The sequence below is a fragment of the Stegostoma tigrinum genome, chromosome 40 (genome assembly GCF_030684315.1).
Source record: "Stegostoma tigrinum isolate sSteTig4 chromosome 40, sSteTig4.hap1, whole genome shotgun sequence".
Taxonomy (NCBI): domain Eukaryota; kingdom Metazoa; phylum Chordata; class Chondrichthyes; order Orectolobiformes; family Stegostomatidae; genus Stegostoma; species Stegostoma tigrinum.
In genome coordinates this window covers 16,344,658-16,370,631 of record NC_081393.1, presented here as the reverse complement: position 1 = coordinate 16,370,631, position 25,974 = coordinate 16,344,658, and the positions used below count along the sequence as shown (strand labels likewise).

Here is a 25,974-nt window from a genome sequence, read left to right as displayed (position 1 = left end):
ACAACAACGATAAACTCAATGACATCTGTTTATTTTCTCCTGATACAGCAAAGTGATTTAAAAATGGCAATTAATGTCTCTACCACATGCAGTCACACAGAAAAGAAATTAAATTTGGATTGTAATACATGATTTAAAGCTTGGATTCGCAGGAAATGATTTTGGACACAACCTCCACGTAGTGTTACCTGTGAAACCAATCCAGTACTTCTACCTCCCAGCAAAAAACAGACTGGCCATTCATATCAAAATCAAATTTAAGGCCAAATATTCTCAAGATTCTTCTGTGCTTGGTCCAGGGAGGAGACCAGCAATTTATTGTCATCATTTTATATTTTAGCAGCCGACCCAAAAGGTGTTACCATTCAATCCTCAATGCTAAGCCTCAAGCTCGAAGCCCATGCCGACCTTGTGCCCCCCAGCATGGAAATTCTTCCCGTCAATCAGTCCAGACAATGTCAATTTCACACCTAAGCAAGAGAGTGTTAAAGTGTCAGATGTATATAAACTTCTCGGGCATGTTGTTCTAGATTCTTGGCCAGCAAACGGCACACGACAGGGAAAGATACAAGGTCCCTCTAAGAGATCTTAACCCACCCTTTTGACTGTTTTCCCCACATTATTTTCTGGCTAGGTTCCATAATGGGTTGATGCTAACAGTTAGCTACTTGCAAGAGCCACAGCAGTAACTTTCCACTGGACAAGAGACCAGGGTCATGAAAGACATTTGAGCTCAACTATGTTGCGATTACTATCTCCGCATTGATAGCTTAGCGGCTCAGATCACCACAGTATGAGCAGGCCATAGGAGTGGTCTTTCATTAGAGACAGAGACGATGGGTGGTGATTTAACCCGAGGGGCCACCGTACCTCAGGCAACGAAACAGGTTGAAAAGAAGAGTCTCCCCACCGACCCCGGCCACCTTAGTGATACTTCCCAAGTGTCTAACAGAGCGATTCTCCAAGAGTACAGTTGCAAAGTACCGGATGGGAAAGCCACGGGCTGAGCAGGGACAAGACAAGAGTGCAATGTGACCGCAACAACATGGAACCACAGTAGAGATCGGGTCTCAATAGTTGCAGGACCAATGAGGGACATTTTAATACATCTGGAATCTAAGAGGCAGTTCCATACGCACCTGGTCTGAGAGTATGAGTGTATCCCAATCCAATCAGGCTGGAGTTATTCACTTTCGCCTTGAAGAGAACAAACAGAAGCATAAACCAACAGGTGAAACGTCCCGGGCTTCGGTGACATTGAGACAGAGGGAACTCCCTTGAACCAGCCTCATCTCTATATCTCTCAACCCTCCGGCGGATGGTGAGTAACAAAATGACCTTTTTTGCTGCACTGACTCAGAAGTGCATCACACCTGAGCATTCCATTCGCTGGAGTCCCAACTTTGTGACAGACTCTGTCTACAATGCTGAAGGGCAGTTCCTTGAAGTTCCAAACTGCATATTCTCAACCAGCATGACGTCAGGAGGACCACTAGTTCACACCACGCCAGACAGACTATCTTTCAACGCCACGGTTTGAGCTCCACAGACCAATGGACGTTGTCTGGCCACAATCATGCTGAGTCACCACTGCCAAGGTGTCGGGATGCACGCTGACAGTGAGACCGCGTTTGCAAAATGCTCGGCAAGCTCGCCTGAGTAACAATGGTCACTGTATTTGAACAGATGGTGAGCACATGCGTCAGAGGTACACATAAGCTTTTGCATCACAACCTGCGTCCAGGTTTCGTGCGTGTCTCCACACCACCAGCCCCTTTTGCCCATTCATACAGTTTCAGCCTCAGCTCCACATTGTCTGGACCGGTTTGGAAATATGCCAATCTTCATTTTTTTTTAAACTATTCAACTTCCTGCATTTACTGTCCTATGTCACATTTTACACATTCTGGAATTAACAATCCCTCTGGGACGGGCAACCAATGCTGGCCTAACCAGCAATGTCCTCATCCCGTGAATAAATTAAAAAAAAACACACCATTTCATACATTTCCCTTTTGCAAACTGTTCTAACTTGGAGTCGTTCAGGCTCAGATTTTACATCACTGTATCTCCTTTAGGAAACAGCTAATCACTTGGTCCCGTTTTGCCTCTGCTTTCCATGTAGCTCTCCTCACTATTTGCTAATTCGACTTGTCTCATGTCCCAGCTCTTTACAGTTTTAATTAGACTTTTTTTTAAACGTGCGGGATGGTTGACCAAAGCGTGATGCACAGTGGAATTGTTACTCACTGATACAAAGGTGTCACTATCGATCTGGTACTTGGCAGCAATCCCAAATCGAGTATTGTTACTGCCAGCAGTCCATGCAAGGTTCACTGCAGTTTCCACTTTGTCATTCACTTTCTGGTAAATCGAGCCACCAAACTCTGCACCGTCATTACTGGGAGAGAAGTGAGAAAGTTACATTTAATGGGGAAGTGCAATTATTAACGTTATAATCATTGTCAGTACTGGTGACCACTAAACGGGCTTTCCACAGATTGAATAACAAAGCAGGCTCTGACTATTAAATCACAATTAAAGACTTCTTACATCCAAACAATCCACTAAAAACTCAAGCACTGAAATATTGATAGGATTACATTATCAAGAGCGACTACAGTATTCTCACTGGTAAGGAGCGAGTTGGGAAGTGAGGCACTCTTCAACAGCATAAGGTGTGGTTCAGTGGATAGCATCCCATTTCTGTCAAGAGTTTCCACGTCTACAGCCCACCCCAGGTTTGAGAAGAAAACTACATGGTCATGTTCCAGTGCAGTATGGAAGGAGTGCTGCACTGTCGTAGGAGCCGACTGTCAGGAGAGACGTCTTTTCCAGTACATCGACAAGGAGATCCCAATGTTGCGAACTGGATCACTGCACACTTATGTCCTGGTGACAAAAGACAGGCCAAATCCACCCCAGACAACTGCCATCCTATTAGTCAACTCTCAATCCCCAAAGCGTTAGGTCGTGTCGATTGTGCTATCAAACACCCCTTACACAACACGCTCAATGGCAGTCATTCCTCAAGGTCCACTCTGCTCCATAACCCACAGCAATCTTGGTCCAAGCATAGTCAGAAAAGCTCAGGTGGATAAGTCAGGGTAACTGCCCTTGACGTCAAGACAGCAGTTGACCGAGTTGGAATCAAAGGAGCACAAAGGACTCCGGTCACCGAGGTTTACTCTTTTCAGGCCCAGGATCTCTGTACATAAGTTCCTGAGGATAGCACCCTTGGTGCAATCTTTGTTGTTGCTTTATGAATTACCTTCCTTCACCACAATGTCAGAGATTGATCTGATCCATGGCTACGTGAGCATAACAGGGTCCCCAAAGCCTGTCCACCACCAACATGGGACAAGTCAGGAACGTTACAGAGGAAACACTGGAAGAAGTTCACCGGTATTCAGAGCCAAGCAGCCTATTTCATCAGCACCCAATCTAACAGCTTGGACAGATGGCCACTAACAGCAGAGTGTAGAACAAACAAGATACACCGCTACAACTCACCCAGGCTCTTCAGATGGCACCTCGGACCTCTACCGCTTAGAAGTGCAAAGTCAGCAGATATACGGGAAGGCCACACTTTGCTCGTCAATGGGACACCCTCCCTCACTAGAGATTACAGTGGCTCAATAATACAACAAACTATCATGTCCTCAAAGTCACCGGGGATGGCCAATAACTGCTGGTCTTGCTAACAATACCCACTTCCCATGCATTAGTAAATGATAAACCAAAGTCCTGAACGTTCAAGTGGATGCAAAACAAAATCTCACACCAGTAATTCAAAGAGGAGATAGAGAAATGAGTCCTGGTCCCCAGGCAATACTTATCCCTTTGTCAATCTCACCTTGACCACATTTCAAAACACAGATTCTGATTAGATGACTATTGCAAACATACTGTCTATCTCATTTGCAACTCTGCGATGTATTTCAACACCTGTAAAATACTTTGGGGTGACCAATGGTCGCGAAAAGTGAGAGATTAGTGCGAGGGTTTGCCTTTAACATTGCAGCCATCTCTACTCTCTGATGTACTTACACGTGGGTATGCAGCTGAAAGTCCCCAGCCTTGTAGCCCAGAGAGAAGTTGTTCTGTACCAGCTTGGATTTGGCAGTGTCAAAGGCCATCTGGTGACCGACAAGCCAACCCTCATAGCCCAACACAGCCATGCTGTGGATGGTGGGGCCAGCAAAGTCAAAATCAACATCGCAGCCCAAGTTCACATAGTCGCGTTTGTAGGCAGTCTTCAGCTTTCCACTCTTCTTACTGCGGGCAGACAAAAGTCATATCCATAACATTATTTACAACATCAGCATTTAATCTGGAGCTGGGATTGTTCCCCAGCTCCGACATGTCTCTTCCCTGAAGTACAATGCCGTAGATATTTCCGCTATTTATCCCACGGAGCCCATTCATCACGGCTAGTCAGTGTCAGCTGGCTCTTCAACCATAAAAGGCATCGCGGTCCATTCCGAGCCCAACTCTTATCCCAGTCTAAAACAAAATACTCTTACACGCAACGTCTACAGCACTGGACAGACATCTGTTAACATTTCACAACAACGACTGTGACAAGTCCCAGGATACAGCCACATGCCCCACTTCCACAGTGACAGTTTCCTTCAGCCACAAAGGTCAGTGATGCCACGGACTGAACTTCTAACCACTGATGAGAAGTCTCGGAATTATGTTCACTCCAGCCTTACTCCCCACCATCGACCCTACCAGAAAAAATAAAGAATATACTGCAGATCTGTTCCCTCCATTCTGCCTGTCTTCTACTTAACAGGTTAACATGCAGAAGATCCTGAAGCTACAGTTTAATGTTACACAGTCTGCATTAAAAAGCTACGGGGATCAATAACTTCACATTAGCTATACCTCCAATTATTCAGCCTCTTCACCCTAGTCCGTTGAGGCCTAGGATAGGGTGTACAAATCAAACATCTGCACTATCTCCATCTGTGCTAACTGTGAAAACATTATTGGAGTTGATCATTCCTTGTTCATTTCTAACACCATCTATTTCCACTTCTGTGATATCGCTTGACTGCTTGACCTGTCACTGCTCAATCTATTGATAAAAGTTCTACAGCCAACTATTCTGTCATACATCCAATCGGCATCCCGTATCCTACCCTCCATAAACATGAGATCATCCAAATTTCTGCAGCTCATCGTAACTCTCAAGCTCCAACATCCGATGACCCTCCAGGCTCGACGACCTACAATGACTCACGGTCAAGCAATACCTTCAACCGGAAACGTTAATGCTCCTTTACAAATCCGTACGTGGCCTCGCCCTTCCACGTCTCGACAACTTCCTCCAAAATCTCCACATAATCAAAATCTAGTCTTTTGGGCGTGCAATTTTTTTTTAAGTCATTCACAGGATGAGGGGATTGTTGGCTAGGCTAGCATTTATTTCCCATCCCTAATTTCCCAGAGAGCAGTTATGAGTCAACCACATTGCTGTGGGTCTGGAGTCACAATTAGGCCCAGACCTGGTGTCCCAAAAGGACATTAGTGAACAGATGGGTTTTTCCAACAATCGGCAATGGATTCATGGTCATTGTTAGACTCTTAATTCCAAATATTTATCGAATTCAAATTCCGCCATCTGCAATGACGGGATTCGAACCTGGGTCCCCTGAATAACACCTGGGTCTCTGGATTAACAGTTCAGCAGCAATACCACTAGGCTATTGCCTTTCCGTCAGCATCAGATGTGCCTTCAATTGCCTGAGCCTCAAGTTATGGAAATCCCTCTTGGTGGGTCACTTTCCTCACTGAAGACACTCCTTAAACCCTACCCACTTAACCCAGCTATGGTCACTGGGCCTAATAACCTGTCATTTGGCTCAGTGTCAAACTTTGCCTAAAAACGCTCGTGTCTATTGCCTTGAGTGTCTCATTATATTAAAAGGCACTAAGTACTAAAAGCGTCATCCACAACTTGTCACTGGCCACACTTTGTCAGGCTCTCACATGCAATATCATTATTGTCATTCTCACCCTGTTATAAGCTCCACTCCATGTCTCATGTGTGCCACTTTAAGAAAACATACACAAGCTTGGTGCCCCTTGCAGACGATACAATATTACTCAATGAGATTAGCCAGCTTGCACACATTACAGGTGGAATTCATTAAGCAGTCTGTTCAAACCCATCCCCGCCAAGGATGAACCAAAAGTAACAATGAAAACCTTACCCTGTATTTGGTACGAATGTCGTGTCAAAAGTCAGCTTCAGTCCTTTAGCAAGCTGCAAGAAAAAGAAACAAAAGGGAAGTTAATTTTGTTTTATATGTTTGGTTTAACACTACCGAACAATTGTTACACGGATTTGGTGAGGTGAAACGTTTGTGTTGTGATAACTTTTCAAAACATCTAAGCCATTGATTTAGGTAGATTCCCCAATTTATTGATCAGTGCTCATTCAATAAATCGCACACTCAGCACAATCTGAACTTGTGGGGACAAGCCTCAATTCAAAGGCCTAGGCAACTTACCTAGACTGTTATTCAAGTGCAATACTGAGAGAATGCAACACCACTGGTGGTGCTGTCTTTCAGATGGGATATTAAACCAAGGACCACTGTGTCTGCCCAGATGGTCACACTTGATCACATGGCACTTCAAAGGGAGCAGAACATTTCTTAGGGTGTTACCCTTCAACCTATACTTTTAAATACAACATCAAGTAAACTTCAAAGTTATTCACTGGCTGTAATGAGGTCGTAAACAATTCTTGGAAGTCCGTTCTTCACTGCTTAAAATCCCAGGCCCAACTGAATATTAAAACTTTCTCATACCTTCCCAACATTAACATTACAGCAATACCAGATCCAGGTTCCCGCCAGACCTCATAAAAAAGCAACACGGCACAGCTTGTACACCCAGCTCTTCTGTAGTTTTACAGCATCGTCCATCAGTAAGCATCAGACAATGAACACAAGTTTGGTTCCAGGCTGTCTTAACACTGAAGTTGTTGTGGTGCCAGGCAAAGAGTTCTGATCATTGAGCAGTAGAAGTCACACTGCAAAAGCAACAGCATTGTTCTGCAGCAACAGTGAATGTCATCCAGCTCTCCAGGAGTGATGCACAGCTTAGGTACAGAATCCAACTTCTGCCCATGAGACAGATAACAGTAACACTCTCTCTTACCCTAAACCATGTTACAATTAAGCATTGCCTTGGGTGAGATACATTAGACATCCATCCTACTTTTTCTGTCTCAGTCATACGTAGAAGAGAATTGTAACAGTGTTGATTTCTCCACTCAAAATCTCTGTAGGGCTTGGGATTTCTACCCAGATTTTAAGCCTCAAAGAGTCAAGTAGGTTTTGATTGGAACAGTCGTAGCCACCAAGGGACAGCACCTAATTCACTTTAGAAAAGGAAACTTATTTCCTGTCTTGGCATGCAGATGACAGTCCCATAAATGAGAGTAGCATCTCAAACTGCAGGCAGGCCCTGGGTTACCAATGGATGAGTCAATTTGTTCGCGAGTCAGAACACATTACAGTACAGTACAAAATAGCCATTCATCAAAGCAAGCTAACATTCCTGTGAAGGATCTTGAAACTTAATATCAATATTAATATCAGACACTGCCTGTAAGTTCCAAAGTAAAACAGCAACACAACAATAAAAGCAGGTTATTATGAGCAGCGAGAGTGGATAATTACTAAAATCCAGTCAGCAGTTACTGGGCCAAAAAATGATTGTTATTTAAAGTGTCAACAATTGTTGTTAGAGTGTTCTCTAGCGCGAACAAATGCCTTCACACAGCGGAGGGAGTTTTCAATCAACGCCATTGCTGCAACTGAGTCTGTTCTTTTAAACTGGAATTAGACAGTGAGCGAAGTGGACCCCCACAACAGTATCGGAACTGAACGACAAAACAAAGAGTAGACAGATTCATCTATGTCGTAAAAATGTCAACAGGCAATTTTCAAGTTAGCATATATAACGGAACATATCCTATGCAGAACTGCTCTGTTCCATATCACCAAGATTTAAAAAGACTGTCCATTATTCTCTTGAACCTCAGCTTGAACCTACAGGCACTGTAAGAAAATCATTTCCACCCAACAGGCTGCGTTGACATTATGACAACTCTATGAAGATACTCTCGTGGTCCCTCCCCAGTACCAGGCTGCAATATACATGCAACACCTACCTGATCTTCGATGGTGATCTCGCTGGCCAAAACATTATCAGTATTCCATTTTTCAGTGAAGGTGAGTCCATACTCTTTCAGCTTGTACTTGGTTTCCAGGCTGCCCGTAGCTTTGCCCGTGTCAGTATTTGAAGAGCCGGAGGTGGTAAACTCCTGCGAAAGTAAGCGTGTGAAGAAGCACAATCAATCTTTCAAAACTTCTCTTCCCTTTGCTGGTGGCATCAATACAAAGATAAAACATACCGAATATCGAAACAGCCTGTCTATACTCGTCCATATTTCGGTCGTTACATCACAAATTATTGAACTATACATTATTCTATACCTCAACCCGATTTCAACGATATGACAGGAGTCAGCAAAAATCATATGAAGTCAATATTCTTCAGAGGTGATGTAATACAGATTTGCAAGTCAGACAATGGTGTGGGTTGTTTCCAATCAAAGGCTCCTTCTGCTCTCTCTCTCTGCCGCCAACAACACTTATGAAAGATTTTACTGTTACTGGACTTTCTAGCTCCCTTCACCCATTCTGAGGGATCCCTCAGGAGATCAAAGCACAAGACGTGGAGGCATCTCCTTCCCCAATCGATTGCTTAACAGATCAATGTACCAGGAATCAAGCCTGGGCTGCCTGCAAAGTTCTCTCCACTTACTAATGCTAAAGGAAACAGAGCAACAAATGAAAAATTGTACTAAGTAACCACAGTACAAAACCATTGGATGATCTCCACGACAGCATCCTACACTGGCTGCAGATATAGCTTGATGCTCGACAACATCCTTCAGTGATACACCCGAGTGCTGTTCTTCACGAATAATTCTGTTGTAATTGAGGTGCTCAACACAATGAAGAGATTTGAGAGACTACGATTACCTTTTCTTTCAGTTTCCCATGTTTGGTCTAAAGGAAGCTTATCCAGAAAACACTGCTCAGAGAGACCCTATTCTTTACTGATCTTCCACACTAAGATCGCAGTTTTGATAACATGCAGCAGAGACACTCATCTCTAAGTACGATACCTTGCAACTCTCAAAAGAAGGTGACAGATTCTGCACAAACTACCAAACACTGTAGAAAATTAAGTTTAAATCTTTGGGATTATAACAGGAATTGTACGCTGCAGAGGGAGACAGGTCTTTACTTCTATACAGTACACATTAATTGATACTCTAACACTGATGCCAAAGTCCTGAATTAAGCCGAGAGTTTTGATTGGTTACCCAAGTTACTCAAAGTCAGCAGTAACAGCAAAAAGCCAGAATGCAGAACAAGGCAACAGCAGCAGGGTGTATACAGTCGCAATACCGCCAGCGATGTTCTAGTAAATGAGTACAATACAGAGCAGCAAGATTAAACAAACAGCTCACATGGTGGCCTCAAATACAAGAACCACAATGACAGATTTCTCGCAGCTACAATGAAAGGGAACAGCCCAGCAGGAAATTATCCAGAGGTAAATGAGGGGAAACCAACTAATTTGTACTCTGGTATAGAGCATTCAGTCTCGAATGAGGCAAACTGCAGTTCAACTAGACAGATCCCATTCAGTTTTCATACACTACTCCGAAAGGCAAGTGCGAGTTTTCAATGGGAGTTTTAAACTCATAATGAATAGAAGACGATCAAATCTCTACTAACAATGTGAAGATTTGGTCCTGTTACCCATCAACCCAGAACTATCCTACCAATTCCCAGTGGCAAAAAAACTGGAAAGAAAAGCACTGCAAACACAAGTGGCGTAGACATTGTGCTTGTTCAATCAGGAGGACAGAGAAGCGGAATCATCAGAGTCAGCAGTTGGATTTAGTCAAGTTATCTTACCATCTGACGGAGCGATCCAGCACAAGGGGGTCAAGCAGCAGGACAGAGAAAGCAAACAGGAAGTAAGTAGGTTAGATTCCAGCTGGCAAGGTCAGGTCTCTACACATGTAGCGACAGACAAGATGCAGTACAACAGACATGAAACCAGAACTGAGGGCTGTCAGTACAGTATTCAACTTTTAAACAAAGTAAGGGCTTTGCAAGTATCAACACACTAATGGTCAGTGGCTTTCATTCGACCGGTCTGTTTATTCATCAGAGTACAGCCATCCCATTTGTCAAAGCATGCTTCTCATGTCTGAAGGAGATTTTAACACGACACAGAACTCAGAATGTTTGGATAATTTAAAGGATAACCAAAGCAGGAATAAGCATTATTTTTTGGAAAGGTATCCACAGAATGACTGAATGTTCCAGTCTGAACATACTGTTGTTGTTTCAATGATTAAAGCAAATTAATCCAGATTGTGCCAATACAAGTAACGCACAAATATTAAAGCAGTCAACAGAACTGAACCGTCTCTGACATCTCCGTACCTACATGCAACTTAACATTATTCTGTCTCAGCCTCACCTACAGCACATGTAGTGTCCTCGGAGCACGGCAAATGGAAGTCGGGCATTTATTGCAAAAACAATGGAATACAATAGCAGTGGTACAACAGAAGACAGTGGAGACTTGGACTTTGAATATACATGGGACAGTTGGGAAAGTGTGGTTAAGGCCACAGTCTAGTCAGCCAGCATCTAACTCAATATCAGAGCTGACTCAAAAAGGCCAAAGCTGGCTTATACCTGTGCCTATTTCTTTTGATCTTAGCCACCCACACTGATCTTTTGCAATACTCTTCTCTGATCATCAAAAGAAATTACGACCTTCAGCAACACTACCAGCCTGTAGAAGGGCCCTGTCTGCAAAACATGAAACATTAATAGGGTGCGGGCATGTTTTGTCTTGTTTCTCACGATCTGATAAAAACATTGTTGTCCATTCCAATCTGGTGTGTTTCTGCCGCTCTCACCATATCTGCCTCCCTGTAATTTTGAAAACTCACCACTCCACTCGATGATTTGGTCTTGAGTTCCAGCTTCACCAAACCAAACCCTAAGAAACGAAAATAAGAGTGTGTGACGGAGCAAATCAGCATGAGATCGATACGTCACTACTAATAGACCACAAGTAATACAAAATGCAAAACGCAGGAAACTCTGGGGATTAAAACTCACCTATAGTCTCGCACTTTCCAAGAAAGTCCAACAATGCTTGAAATACAAAACCAATCCTTTACTGACCCACACAGACAGTCGAGAGGTGGTCACAAGTGGCTAGGATTTGTAGTGAATAGGAAGGTGTTGAGTCTCAGGTGATTCATTGTGTTTGTGCCAATGCAGTATATGACCAAAAAGTTCACTTAATCCTTGAATAATGTTGAATGTTCTGACATTCTCATGGCATCCCCTCAACCTGTTGCCGTCTCAAATGAGAACCCCATCCCGAACAGTAGTTAACCCAGTGTTACACAGAAAAGTACAGCAGAGTACAGGCCCTTCGGCCCACGATGTTGTGCCGTGGAATAATCCTAATCCAAAAATAAAATAACCTAACCTGCATTCCCCTCAATTCACTGCTGTCCATGTGCATGTCCAGCAGTCGCTTAAATGTCACTAATGGCTCCGCTTCCACGACTACCACTGGTAAAGTATTCCATGCGCTCACAACTCTCTGGGTGAAGAACCTCCCTCTGACGTCTCCTCTATACCTTCCTCCTAACACCTTAAAACTATGACCCCTCGTGGCACTCAATCCTGCCGTGGGGAAAAGTCTCTGGCTATCAACCCTATCCATGCCTCTCATTACCTTGTACACCTCGATCAGGTCACCTCTCTTCCTCCTTCTCTCCAGAGAGAAAAGTCCGAGCTCAGTCAACCTCTCCTCGTAAGACAAGCCCTCCAGTCCAGGCAGCATCCTGGTAAACCTCCTTTGCACCCTCTCCAAAGCCTCCACATCTTTCCTATAATAGGGCCACCAGAACTGGACACAATATTCCAAGTGTGGTCTCACCAGGGTTTTGTAGAGCTGCAGCATAATCTCGTGGCTCTTAAACTCGATCCCCCTGTTACTGAAAGCCAAAACACCATATGCTTTCTTAACAACCTTATCCACCTGGGTGGCAACTTTGAGGGAGCTATGCATTTGAACACCAAGATCCCGCTGTTCCTCCACACTGCTGAGAATCCTGCCTTTATCCTATATTCAGCATTTAAGTTCGACCTTCCAAAATGCATCACTTTGCATTTATCCAGGTTGAACCTACCGAGCTTCTTTTTTTCTCTTTCTCGGCCTGAAACATTACTGCCCAGTACATTTCACAGTTTGAAGAATCCATATGTTACATTCAATTCGAACCCAGGCACTAAGACACAGTGCATACAGCTTATGCTAAAACGACTATGCAGACAGCTACTGTTCAAAGCCAAACAAGGATTCCTCGAAGTTCTGCTCTCAGTCAACTCCGGGCGAAAGCACTTGTAGGGTTCCACTCGATTCTAAATCCATGGCAGTTTTGAATCACTGCAGAGTACACTGAAGCTGGAGGAGACAGAATTCCTTGTCTGAATGAACTGCACAGTAACTCAGAAGGACTGGAAATTCAAATGTCACTCTTGGGATCGCTTTGCAAGTAGCCAAGTTACTATATCAGGTATGATTGCATCAGCACTACTGGCACTAGCAGGAAGGAGTTATGAACTTCAACTGTCCTGCATGTTCATTGCAAGTGCAAAGCACTCAGTGACCACTCCTGTTGTATATAAAGGCACGGTAATTTTATGCAAATTAATCATTTTGCCTGTATTCAATATGAACAATCAGGTCAAAAGTCACATGTCGGCTTACACAACAGTTGCACCGGCACAGAAACAGAGGAGGACAGAGAACAACAAACCATGCAGAAGCAGTCATCGCCCCACTTTCTTCCAAAGTCAGGAAGGAAATGGAGTTACGTCATTAGCTGAAAGGGCTTTCGAATGCAAAACAGACAGGAGCATGGTGTTTGATCTCCCTGCTCATATCGTGAGCACAGGTGACATCGTGAAGACTGGCTGGCAATAACTGAACTGAGGATGCCAGTTAGGGGCTTCAAATAAAGAAGAGCAAGATCAATGTATTTCCCCAGATACCGAGAGCTAGTGACTGTCTTCCTGATTGATCCAACAAAATGGACTCGGGGTCCCAAGTCACAAACGGTTTCTCTTCTTTGTTGGCGCTGCTGAAGCAAAGCAGACAGAATAGGTATTGCCATTTGTGAAATTAAATGGAACTATTTGTTAAAATGCTGCCTCTGACAAAAGGTGAGTTTAAATATCGTAAATTGGATGCAATGTTGTGCCATTGTCAATCGGTGACAAGTCGCCATTCAGCCCACTGTGTCTGCAGCAGCTCTTCGGAAAAGGCGCCAGCAACAGGGACCGAGTAATTTCAGCAAGAACTTGCAAGGGTTTAGGCTGATATAAGGGAGTCGGCCTCTGCTAAAGCCAATACCGAGACAGAATCTGTCATAGTCACAGTCACAGTCACACAGCACGGAACAGATCCTTCAATCCAACTCGCCTGTGCCAACCAGGTTTCCCAAACTAAAACACTCCCATTTGCCTACAATTGGGCCGTATCCCTCCAAACATTTCCTATTCACGTACCCGTCCAAATGCCTTTAAAATGTTGTGACTGCACCTGCCTGTTCCAAAACAAACCCCACCGTGAGAGAGGTTCCTCAGGTCCATTTTAAATCTGTCTCTTCTCACCGTGAAAATATGCCGATGGTTTTGAGCAACCCCATCCTAGGGTAAAGACACCTGCCATTCACCTTATCTATGCTTTTATATCTATGGTAAAGAGGTCACCCCTCTACCTCATACGGCCCAGTGAAAAGAGTCCCGGCCTATCCAGCCTCTCCCTAGAACTGAGATCCTCCAGTCCCAGCTGATGGATTGTTGAGCATTACTGAGGTAAAGGCACAAACAACACAATGCAGCTAAAATTTCCAAAATTGAGAGACCTGGATAGAAAATACATGCTTTGTTTTTGAGAGGAGCTATTGTCAAACGTGGCTGACGAGAGGTTTTCAATAACACGGAGAAAAAGGGGATCTCATATTCTGGCAACCGGAACATACACCAAACCCCCTAGACTGCCGCAGGGTCCCACCTTTTCCATTCACTCACGCTCTTTTCTTACCCAACCCGACTGCAGAAGCCTGCAAATAGGCAGGTTACAATGCGGTTAAAGGTATGGCCAATGTAGTCTAATGCTAGATGCACAATACTGTAAACGTCTCAACATAAGACATGCCAGATGGGAGAAAATTCATATGGAGGACAGTTCTTGTTGATCCCCACCCACAGCCCTCAACAAAAGGGTCACTAGGTCCTCACAAGCCAGTTATTTAAAAAGTCAACAAGGTGAATGATTCATCAAGGTCAGGGGATTACTAAGTGCTGTTTGGTTCTCATTTGTTATACTACAGTCCATGATGGCACTCTTTTCAATACATTAGACTTGCTGAAATTTAACAAATGGATGGATTCTGGGTAATCCAAGATGGCAGGCGGGAAAAATTGTGGCAGTAAGAACTGCTCATTACTTGAGGTATTTTAGTGTTGGAGCTGATTTCCTCGAATTCTAGGAGCAGTAATTACTGTATTATAAGTGTTGCATTTTTTTTACCCAAACCTCCTAAACAAAGATGGAAACAACAGCACTTTAAAAAGGACGGGAGACAAAGGCAGTGACGATACGGGAAGTGATTCAAATAGAGAAAGAAACCTACACTGCTGTTTGACCCAGCAGTAACATGTACAGCTGCTTTGGGGTTTGGTTTCAAGTATCCCTGGACATCAGACTTTGTTCTAAGAAAAAAATGAACAAACAGCGAAATTTACAGCTGACCTCAGAGAAACCTATGTGGGGGAGCTCACAGCAGGGGAGCACTTAAGTGGCTAGTTTTAAAGTGTAACTTGACTGTTTTTTGTTTGTAAATCTACAATCGTGAATAAAGTGGGTTCTTTTCTGATTACATGTTTTTATTCAGTCTCTCTCGATTAAACTTTAGAAATACAAAAACGTAGGGACTAAGTTAGCCTGGAGCAGTAAGACTGCTATTTTCATAGAATCATAGAATCCTGACAGTGTGCAAACTGGCCTTCGGTCCAACACGTCCACACCAACCATGACAGCATCCCACACAGAGCCATCTCCCGATAACCCACCTAATCTCCAAATCCCTGAACACCAGGGGCAATTTAGCACGGCCAATCCACCTAGCCTGAATATCTTTGGACTGTGAGGCAACAATGCTAACAACTGAGCCAGCGTGCTGCCCCTACTTTCTGGATCGAGAGACAGTCAAGTTGCAAAGATGGTCTTCAGTATGGTGATGTGTACTTCCTGTTGGATGTGGGAGTTAAGGAAGTTTCCATGTTGCTGACAATTATGTCTGAAGGAAATGTATTTGGTTGTGAATCCTATCAGATCGCATGGATCGGGTGAAGCAGCAATTAGAGGCAACGAGGAGTTTACAGGAGATAGGGGGTGTGCCGGATGGAACTTGAACGGAGGGTGATAAACCAAAGGCAGTCAAGTAGATGGGTGAGTTCCAGCAAAGGTTGGACAGGGAGGCAGGTAGTGCAGAAGTCTGCAGCTATCTACATCTTAAAGTCAAATGCTGTTATGGAAAATGTAGGGGTTAATGAACTCTCAGTGGAATGTAGCGCTGACAGTCAGCTTTCTGGTACCAATATTGGCTCTGATGTAACGAGGGGTACGCCAATTTCTAAGTGATCGATTGTGATAGGAGATTCTCCTGTTAGGATGAAAGGCAAGGCTGGTAGGTATTGGGAATGCTGGATGACGAGAGAAATTTAGGTTTTGGGTTAAGAATCAGAAGGAAGCACGTGTCTGGTATAGACTGCAGAGATCGAGTGAATCCCTTGACAAGTATATGGGCAGTAGGAGTACAATCCACAGAATCTCCACAGTGTCAAAACAAGCCCTTCGGCTCAACAAGTCTACAATGACCCTCAGAGAATCCCACCCAGACCCATCTCCCTACAACCCAACTAATCTACGTATCCCTGAATCACATGGGTAATTTTTGGTTTACAGCAAGGCCAATCCACCCAGACTGCACATTTTTGGACTATAGGAGGAAACCGGAGCACCCAGAGGAAAGCCTCGCAGACACGGGGAGAATCTGCAAACTCCATGCAGACAGCTGCCCGAGGGCGGAATCGAACCCAGGTCCCTGGTGCTGTGTGGCAGCAATGCTAGCCACTGAGCCACCGTGCCAGCCCTCTTAAAAGGAAAATCAGGAGGGCAAAAAGGGCACGAGACAGCTTTGGCAATCAGGGTAAAGGAGAACCCAAAGACGTTCTACAAACAAGGGCAAAAAGGTAACTAGGGAGAGAAAAAGGCCCCTGAGAGATCAGCAAGGCCGCTACATCAGGAACCGCAGGCGATGGGGGAGTTACTGAGTATTTTGCATCAGTGTTTTCTGTTGACAACGATATGAAAGGTACAAAACATGGAGAAATAAATAGCAACACCTTAAAAAAATGTCTATACTGTAGAGTTTACATTGGTGCTGATCATCCTCAAACACAAAGGCAGATAAATCCCCACGACCTGATGAGGTGTACCCTAAACCTCTGTGAGAAGCTAGGGAAGAGATTGCTGGGTCCCTTGCTGATATATTTATATCATCAATAGCCACAGGCGAGCTGCCAGAAGACTGGAGTTTGGCTACCGTGCTGCCACTATTTAAAATAGGTGGTTTAGGAAAAGCCAGGGACCAAAACACCAGTGAGCCTGACATCAGTAGTCAGCAAGTTGTTGGAGGGAATTCTGAGGGACATGGTATGTCCCTGTAGATAGACCGACACAGGAGGGGCCTCTTTGGATTTGGTGCTTGGCAATGAACAAATTAATTGTGTTGGACCAAGTGTCAGACCGGTTGGTAGGAGAGCATTTTGGCAGTAGCGATCATAACTCCGTTACTTTTACAATAGTCATGGAAAAGAATAGGTACATACAATAAGAGATAACAAGGTGTAGAGCTGGATGAACACAGCAGGTCAAGCAGCATCAGAGGAGTAGGAAAGCTGACGTTTCGGGCCTAAACCCTTCTTCAGAAAAGGAGCTACAAAGAGCAAGGTAAGGTTTATAATTGGGGCAAGGGTAATTACAATTCTGTTAGGCAAGAACTGGGTAACATAAATTGGGAACAGACGCTGTCCGGGAACGGCACCACTGAAACGTGGAGATTGTTGAAGGAATACATAGTCCGTGTGCTCAACATGTTTGTCCAAAGCAGGCAGGGAAGATGCAGTCGAGTGAGGGAGCTTTGGTTCTCAAGGGAGGTCCAACGTCTGGTTAAGAGGAAGAAGGATGCTTATGTAAGGTTTAAGAAACAAGGAACGGAAAAAGCTCTAGAGGGATACAAGTTATCCAGGAAGGACTGAAGAAACAGCTTAGCAGAGCTGTAAGGGGGCATGAGAAAACCTTGGCAGATAGGATCAAGGTAAACTCCAAGCCTTTTTACACATACGTGAGGAATAAGAGAATGACCGGAGAAAGGGTAGCTCAAGGATTGTAAAGGGAATTTGTGCACGGAGCATGAAGAGATAGGAGAGGTCCTGAATGAGTACTTTTCTTTGGTATTCACAACTGAGAGGGACCAAGTTGTAGAAGAGGACTGTGCGAAACAAGCTGATCAGCTAGAGGAGGTCAATATTGTTAAGGAAGATGTGCTAGGAATTTTGAGGAACTTTAAGATAGATAAGTCCCCCCGGCCTGATGGGATTTATGCAAGGATTCTACGGGAAGTGAGGGAAGAGATCGCAGGGCCTTTGGCGGTGGTCTTTTCATCCTCACTGTGCACGGGTACAGTGCTGGAAGACTGAAGATAGGCAAACGTCATTCCCTTGTTCAAAAAAGGGATTAGGGATAACCCTGGAAATTACAAGCCAGTTAGTCTAACGTCAGTGATGGACAAATTATTGGAAAAGGCTCTGAAAGACAGTTGGAAAGGCACAGTTTGATTTGTGATCGTCAGCATGGATTTGTGAGCGGTAGATCACATCTCACAAACCGTACTGAATTCTTTGAAGAGGTGACCAAACATGTGGATGAAGATAGAGCAGTATACATGGATTTAAGTAAGGCGTTTGATAAGGTTCTCTTATGAGGAAAGGCTGAGGGACTTGAGGCTGTTTTCATTAGAGAGAAGAAGGTTAAGAGGTGACTTAATAGCGACATACAAGATGATCAGAGGATTAGATAGTATGGACAGCGAGAGCCTCTTTCCTCGGATGGTGAAGGCTATCACGAGGGGAAATAGCTTTAAATTGAGGGGTGATAGGTATAGGACAGAAGTCAGAGGTAGTTTCTTTACTCTAAGGGTGTGGAATGCCCTGCCTACAACAGTAGTAGACTTGTCAACTTTAAGGGCATTTAAATGATCACTGGATAAGCATATGGATGATAATGGAATAGTGTAGGTTAGATGGGCTTCAGATTGGTTTCACAGGTTGGCGTAACATCGAGGGCCGAAGGGCCTGTACTGCGCTGTAGTGTTCTATGCTCCCCATGGTAGGGTCATGCAGAAGGTAAGGAGGCATGGGATGGGGGAAATGTGGCAGATTGGATTCAGAATTGGCTGACCCTTAGAGGACAAAGGGTGGTAGTTGATGGAAAATATTCAACATGGTGCTCGTTTACAAGTCATGTACCACAAGGATGTGTCCTGGGTCCTCTTCTACTTGTGATTTTGGTAAATGATTTGGAGGAAGGAGCGGAAGGGTGGATTAATAAGTTTGCGGGCAATACGAAGGTAGGTCAAGTTGTGGACAGTGCAGAGGGCTGTTCTAGGTTACAAAGGGACATTGACAGGATGCAGACCTGGGCTGAGAAGTGGCAGATGGAGTTTCACCCTGAAAAGTGTGAGGTGATTCATTTTGGAAGAACAGACTTGAAAGCAGAATACAAGGTTAACAGAAACATTCTTGACAGTGTGGAGGAGCAGAGGGATCTTGGGGTCCACAGTTCCCTGAAAGCTGCCACTCATGTGAATAGAGTTGTTAAGGCGTATGGTCTGTTAGCTTTCGTTAATAGAGGGACTGATTCAAGAGCCGTGAAGTTATGCTCTAGCTATACAAAAGCCTGGTTCAGCCACATCCGGAGTGTTGTGTCCAGTTCTGGTCGCCTCACTACAGGGAAGATGCGGAAGCGTTGGAAAAGGTGCAGAGGAGATTTACCGGGATGTTGCCTGGAATGGAGGGAAGGTCTTCTGAGGAAAGGTTGAGACAGCTCGGGCTTTTCTCGTTAGAATGACGACGGATGAGAGGTGACTTAACAGAGATGTACAAAACGATCAGAGGTATAGATACAGTGGACAGCCAGAGACTTTTTGCTAGGATGGAAGTAGCTATTACAAGGGGGCATTGTTGTAAAGTGAGTGGGGGTAGATACAGGGGAGACGTCAGAGGTAGTTTCTTTACTCAGAGATTGGTCGGGATGTGGAATGCATTGCCGGAGAGGGTAATGGAGTCGGCCTCATTACGGGCATTGAAGCGGCTATTAGATAGGCATATGGATGATAGTATAAGGTAGGGGTGGAGGTTAGATAGACTTTAGGATTACGGTAAATGTTCGACACAACATCATACTGCCGAAGGGCCTGTACTGTGCCGTGCTGTACTGTTCTATGTTCTAATAAGGTTTACATGCATTTGGAAAGGCAAGGACTGATTAGAGACATTCAATGTGGCTCTGTGTGGGAAAATGTGTCTCACTAAATTGAGTTTTCTGAAGAATTAACAAAGAGGATTGACGAGGGCAGAACGGTGGCTGTAATCTACACGCACTTCAGTAAGGCGTTTGACAAGGTTCCTCATGGTAGGCTGATTAGCAAGGTTAGATCACACAGAACAAGGGGAGAACTAGGTATTTAGATACAGCACAGGCTCAAACATGGAAGGCAGCGGGGTGGTGGTGGAGGATTGCTTTTCAGACTGAAGACCTGTGACCAGCAGTGTGCCACAAGAATCAGTTCTGGGTCCGCTGTTTTTCGCCATTTATATAAATGATCTGGATGTGAATGTACGAGGTATGGTTAGTAACTTTGAAGATGACACTAAAATTGGAGGAGTGGTGGGCAGCAAAGAAGGTTACCTCACAGTACGACAGGATCGTGATCAGATGGGCCAATGAACCGAGGGGTGGCAGATAAAGTTTAATTTAGATAAACGTGAGGTGCTGCAATTTGGAAGGGCAAATCAGGGCTGGACTTGTGGTCCTGGGAACTACTGCTGAACAATGAAACTTTGTAGTGCAGGTTCACAGTTCCTTGAAGTGGGGTTGCAAGTAGATAGGATAATGAAGATGGCATTTGGTACACTTGCCCTTATTGGCCAACGCTTTGAGTATAGAGTAGGGAGGTCATATTGCAGCTGGACAGGACATTGATTAGGCCACTTTTGTAATCTCCTGGCTATAGTCAGGATTGGAGGGTTTGAGCTAAAGGGAGAGGCTGAATATACTGGGGCTATTTTCCAGGAGCATCAGAGGCTGAAGGGTCTTCTTGTAGACGTTATAAATTCACAGAGGGCAGGGATAGGGTGAATGGCCAAGCTCTTTCTCCTGGCTGTGGGAGTCCAAAACTAGAGGGCATAGGTTTAAGGTGAGAGAGGGCAAAGAAGTAAAAGGAACTTAAGGGGCAATTTTTTCACACAGAGGGTGGCGCACGTATGGAATACAAAGAACAAAGCACAAAGCACAGGAACAAGCCCTTCGGCCTTCTGAAAGAGCTGTGAGAGGAAATGGTGGAGGCTGGTACAATTACAACATTTGAAAGGCACCTGAATAGGTACATGGATTAGGAGGGTTTAGAGGGATGCGGGCCAAATGCTGGCAAACGGGACTAGATTTATTTTGGATATCAGGTCAGCATGGACAAGTTGGACTGAGGTCTGTTTCTGCGATGTATGTCTCAATGAATCATTTCAGCCTCCACAGTGAGGCGAAGTCATGAGTTCAAGGTGGATTCACAATAGATGTTAGACAAATTTAGTGGATTATCCAGTTGAAATACAATATAACAATAGAAATCAGCATGAGACATGAAGACAATTCTTCCCTCTCAAATGGGAATCCAAAGCGGGGGGTAAAAATCTTAATATTTGATCTAGGCTGAGACCAAATCAGAGAGTGTGTTCTCCTTAGGTGTTGAAAGGGAGCAAGAAATTTACCCAGAAAGCAACAGCATTATCGCCATTGGAGCAAGGAACAAGGGACTGATCAACATACCAAACTCGACGAGATTGAACAGCCAACTCCTGTTTCATCACAAAGCAAGCTTATGAATGAATCTGGCTGCAGTTTGTGAACCCTTTTTCTGGGTTACGATGGAGGGAGCAGAGCAACATGTTATTTTGCATGGTTTCACTTGCACTGTCTCAGAACCAAGGAACATGAGCAGCTGATCACTAAACTCAGAAATCTGAGTATCAGTAACAATTTGAAGTGCAAGAGCCAACAAACACTGTGAACAGTACAGAACACATACACAGCCACTTTCGGGAGTCACTGGCACTCAAGTGATATTCCCACTGCATTCCTTTCCAGACCATATCAGATCGCAATTGGTCTCTGCTTCTATTGCTGAGTGGGTAACTGTCACTGGTGATCAGACGTAGAAAGGTTTCCAGGCAACAAACGTACCAATTTATTTACTTCAGCATTTAGTTGAGGTATACCCGAAACGATTCCTGGGATACAACAGGGGTATTTTACCCCATTCTTCATTTGTGTTTAGGTGCTTGGTATTCTTATCAAGGAGTCAGCATCCTTTATTATAAGAGATTTCAGAGACAAGTTCATATATTGCAAGAATGCAAATTACATTTTTTTTTCAGATGAAATCAGCCGGCAGATTCTCATATCATGACTACACCCATCATTTCACAACATCAAATTTATCTAACTAACGCATGATTCCGAGAGGAGTTGCTATAGAATTCAGAGAGGAAGAAAGGCTGCTCACCATATCCTTTCGTGAAGAGGTCCCGACTGGACTTCCCCAAGTCTGCATATGACGGTGGCACAGACATTCTGCCTATGGAAAGGAGACAAATGATTAGGCACCAACACAAAATTACTGCAACTTCAATTCTTACTGCAGGAAGCACAACACAAAACCAGCATTTTGTTCATCTTTTGTCATGGTGAAATTTCAGAATACAAAGATCAACAGACAGCTGCCCGATGACTTGCAAACACCAGTGCTTCAAGTGACATATGTCACACATCTTTCTCAACTGCCAGACTCGGAAAGTCTGGTACACTGACACCAATGCATCTTAATAAGATCCAACACACTGTGACATTGTAACTTTATGGCACAATTTGCAGCAAAAAATGAAATTCCTCCCCTTGCAGCGCTAAAAGACCTTAACCAAATAGAATACTGTTGTGTAATACACTTCTTTGGGTCAGTTAAGCTGCCTCCTCGACTCCAACACCACTCACTGATCTGTGCCAATGTTGCACAACACTATTAGCCTCAAGGGTGACAATGTATCATTGACAGATCACCACCTTGCAGTAGAGTAATCTGACACACATACAACCGCACCACCCCCCCAACAGTGCTGGGCAAATATCACAGCAATGCACCTACAAATTCAAAGACCCAATTAAATCTTAAGGCATCTCAGTAAAGAGCCAAATTCTAACATTTCAAAGGAGACCAACCAGAGCAATACACACTGAAAAATGTTCAGATTCTCACAAGTTCAAGTAAACTCTCAAATTCAGGCGAAACAATTTGCTCCTAATAACTCGCTGATCTAGTTCTCCGCCATCTCTAAGCAGTGTCCTGGTCTGCCCAATGTTTCTTTACAACTCTCACCAAATACAATATTGATGAATTGGCAAGAGATGATTATATTTGTTAAGGGTTTTGTTAGATTGAGCTTCAACTAGACTACAGACAGCACGCATTGCTTTTACTGCAAAGTCTGTATGAGTACTCAGCCAAGTACTGTATTCTAGCAGTAGGATTTAACAAGAAGATTGGTGCTACAGTCTCTAAAAAGTTCATTTGAACAAAACCTAAAGCCGCACAGACACCGCAATGTTTCTTATGCATCTAGGTCTATAGGACACACTGTAGTCGCACAGCCAGGGTGAGCAGGTCAAGGAGGTAATCTGGTGGCAGAGTGAGGGAGACAATAGGCTGTATCCACCAGTTCAATTCCAGTGAGGACAGACAGTGATACTTCACTGTCTGCTACCTCTGAGTTCAAGGTTAGATGAGATTGGGCAGCAGTTTGGTAATGGTACGACAACATAAATATTCCACAACACTAGCAAATATTGCCCTGAAATGCCAAAGGATGGAATCCCGATGAACTTGCCTCTGAAACAACCTGTAGCCAAGTGTGTGACATTACTTCATTGTATTAGGAGTGTTTGATGGCTGTCAGTGAAGAGAGACCGTTTCCCTGGGCTGTATTTGCCCTGGGACTCTGACTGGATGGTGTGTAAGTGGCATTTTTCTGCACCTAACTCAGGATGTTCACGGACTGCAAGATGTGTGACGCAGGGAAAACTGTTCTCAAGTAGCATGATTAGGTGCAGGTATTGGCCATTTTACATAGAAACTGTCCACACCTCTGAGCCAGGGGGCCTGGGTTCAAGTCCCACCCGTTCCACAGGAGCATACAGTAACAACATCTCTGAACAGTCTACTTAGACAGTACCTAGAAAGTACCCAGTGTGCTCTCATAAATCATGGCAGGCACCCATGATTAACTTTGAGCCAGAGAAGGCGTCATGGGGGCAGCTTTGGGTCAATGTCCAAAGGACAAGCCGAAGCGCGTCCTTCAGCAGCGAGTACAGACGGCTCAGCCTAGCCCCCGCACAGAGAAAAAGGCATTCACATTATAATCGTCTACTTTGACAAGGTCACCTTTTTGTCCATCCAACTTCTCTTGGAAATTGCAAGCAGAGGTGATGTGGGGTGCGGTGGGGTTTCAATTGCGCGGAAGGTATTTGAAGGGGGCAGGATGCAGGTGGAGAACTCCTCCACCCCACGAATTTGGAGGTCAATCCCTCCCTCCCTCAATACTCTGTGTGGAGCGGGCGGCGGGACACACCCAGCCCCGGGGTGGGGGCCTTGGGCAAGGCCTTGGCTCGCACGCAGGCTGCCGGACCCCAAGGCCAAGTACACCCTCTTGCTCTATCTCTCTCCTCATCACCAGCAGCAGCAGCGCCTCCACGGGCGGCCCTGTTCTCCCGTTACCTGCAGCCTCGATACCTCCTGCCGATCAAACCCGAGCGAACCGCTGCCTGCGAGAGGGCAACGTGAAGGAGAGAACGGGCCTCACTGCGGCTGCCTGCTGAGGCTGGGCGCCGCGCAAGCGTCCCAGGCAGACAGCCCGCCCGCCTGTACTGCCCCCCTCCGGCCGGAGGCTATGATCCAGGACACGCTCCGCAAGCCTTTGCAAAGCGCTGGCTCATCATTCCGGCTCACGCCGCGTCCACCTCGTCCCACGTCCCTCCAACCCCGACTTCCTTAACCTGGCGCAACTGATAGAATCATCCAAACCTGCACAGTGTGGAGGCAACACCACAGAAAAAGCATCCCACCCAGATCTACCCCATCCCTGCGTTTCCCAGGGCTTATCCACCCAAAACTACACATTCCTGGACCAATAAGGGCAATTTCGCCTGGCCAATCCACCTTACTGGCACATCTCTGGATGTTAATCTCTTCTGATATTGAAGGAGAGGGCCTTAAATGATTTATTCTCTGCTCTACACATTAATGGATCGATTAGATTAGGTGACAACTTGAGTTGTCATAAACACACCGGCACTCCCTCCACCCCCTTGTTAACCTGATTTTACCGCCTCCTACCTTCCAGCCTGCCCCACGTCAACACAGTATCTCTGCAGTGACCACCACCTACAACTCCGCCGCATCACAGCTGCTCCCTCGCACTCACCAGCTCAAATTTTGAATTCCCTCCCTAACAGCACTGGGGATGTACCTGCACTACATGGATGGCAGTGATTCAAGAACGTAAACAAGAAAAGTTGCTCCTGTTAGCTGATAGGACAAGAATAAGGAGACATAGAGTTTGGCCAGGAGAAGCGTTTTTTTATGCAGTGTGTGTTTCTACTTATGAACGTGGTCTAAACCAGGATGATGAATCCTATTGACACAAACAAGGATAGACAGGGGCAGTGGGGCTGCTGAGGAACCAACAGTTCCTGTCCTGTGCCATAATGATTGACACTTCAAGGTTGTCACCAACACTCAAGAATAGGTGCGAACGGTGACTTTGGCAAAGATGCAGGAACTGACACTTAAATTTAAAAATCTGTGAAACTATTAAAGTGACAAAATGCATTTTCTCAATTGTGGACATCATTTCCCATTGTGGTAAAAGAACCTTCGCTGTTCAGTGTCAATTAGAATGGTGACCGCTAACACCATAATGCTTACGAGCAGAAGTAGGCCATTCAGCCAATCAAGTCTGCTCTGCAGTTCAATATAATCATGGCTGATCTGATAATCGCCAACTCCACTTTCCCGCCTTTTTTCCATAACCCTTGATTCCCTTGCAGATTAAAATCTGTCTATTTTAGCCTTGCATAAACTTCAAAAAACAGCCTTGGCAGCCCTCTGCAGTAAAGAATTGCACAGATTCAGAATCCTCTGTGAAAAGAAATTCCATCTCATCTTAAATATGTGGCCTCTTATGCTGTGATTTGGGCCTCTGGATCTAGACTGTCCCACTGTGGGAAATAACCTTTCCACATAAACCCTGTCAATTCTTCTTATAATCTTGTCCAGTTGCACTGATTTTAACTCTGATTCTTTTATATTCC

At 44.7% G+C, this 25,974-nt stretch overlaps 1 protein-coding gene across 1 annotated transcript; it reads right to left on the bottom strand.

Annotated features, from left to right (window-relative positions):
• Window positions 1-10: 10 nt before the first annotated feature.
• Window positions 11-24,513, bottom strand: vdac3 (voltage-dependent anion channel 3). Its single transcript, XM_048523170.2, has 9 exons — window positions 24,380-24,513; window positions 22,118-22,189; window positions 11,078-11,127; window positions 8,198-8,350; window positions 6,225-6,277; window positions 4,051-4,278; window positions 2,251-2,401; window positions 1,140-1,197; window positions 11-470 (listed from the first exon to the last, which is right to left on the bottom strand). The coding sequence occupies exons 2-9, from the start codon at window positions 22,182-22,184 to the stop codon at window positions 379-381; spliced, it is 852 nt and encodes a 283-aa protein (XP_048379127.1). The 5' UTR covers window positions 22,185-22,189; window positions 24,380-24,513; the 3' UTR covers window positions 11-378.
• Window positions 24,514-25,974: the final 1,461 nt, after the last annotated feature.

Bases quoted from the DNA above. Each gene is read 5' to 3' on its own strand.
- vdac3 (XM_048523170.2), bottom strand. From the start codon at position 22,184: ATGTCTGTGCCACCGTCATATGCAGACTTGGGGAAGTCCAGTCGGGAC. The intron at 8,351-11,077 runs GTGAGTTTTCAA...TTACTTTCGCAG, and splicing joins CCAAATCATCGAGTGGAGTG to GAGTTTACCACCTCCGGCTC. The intron at 6,278-8,197 runs GTAGGTGTTGCA...TTTTTCTTGCAG, and splicing joins AGATCACCATCGAAGATCAG to CTTGCTAAAGGACTGAAGCT.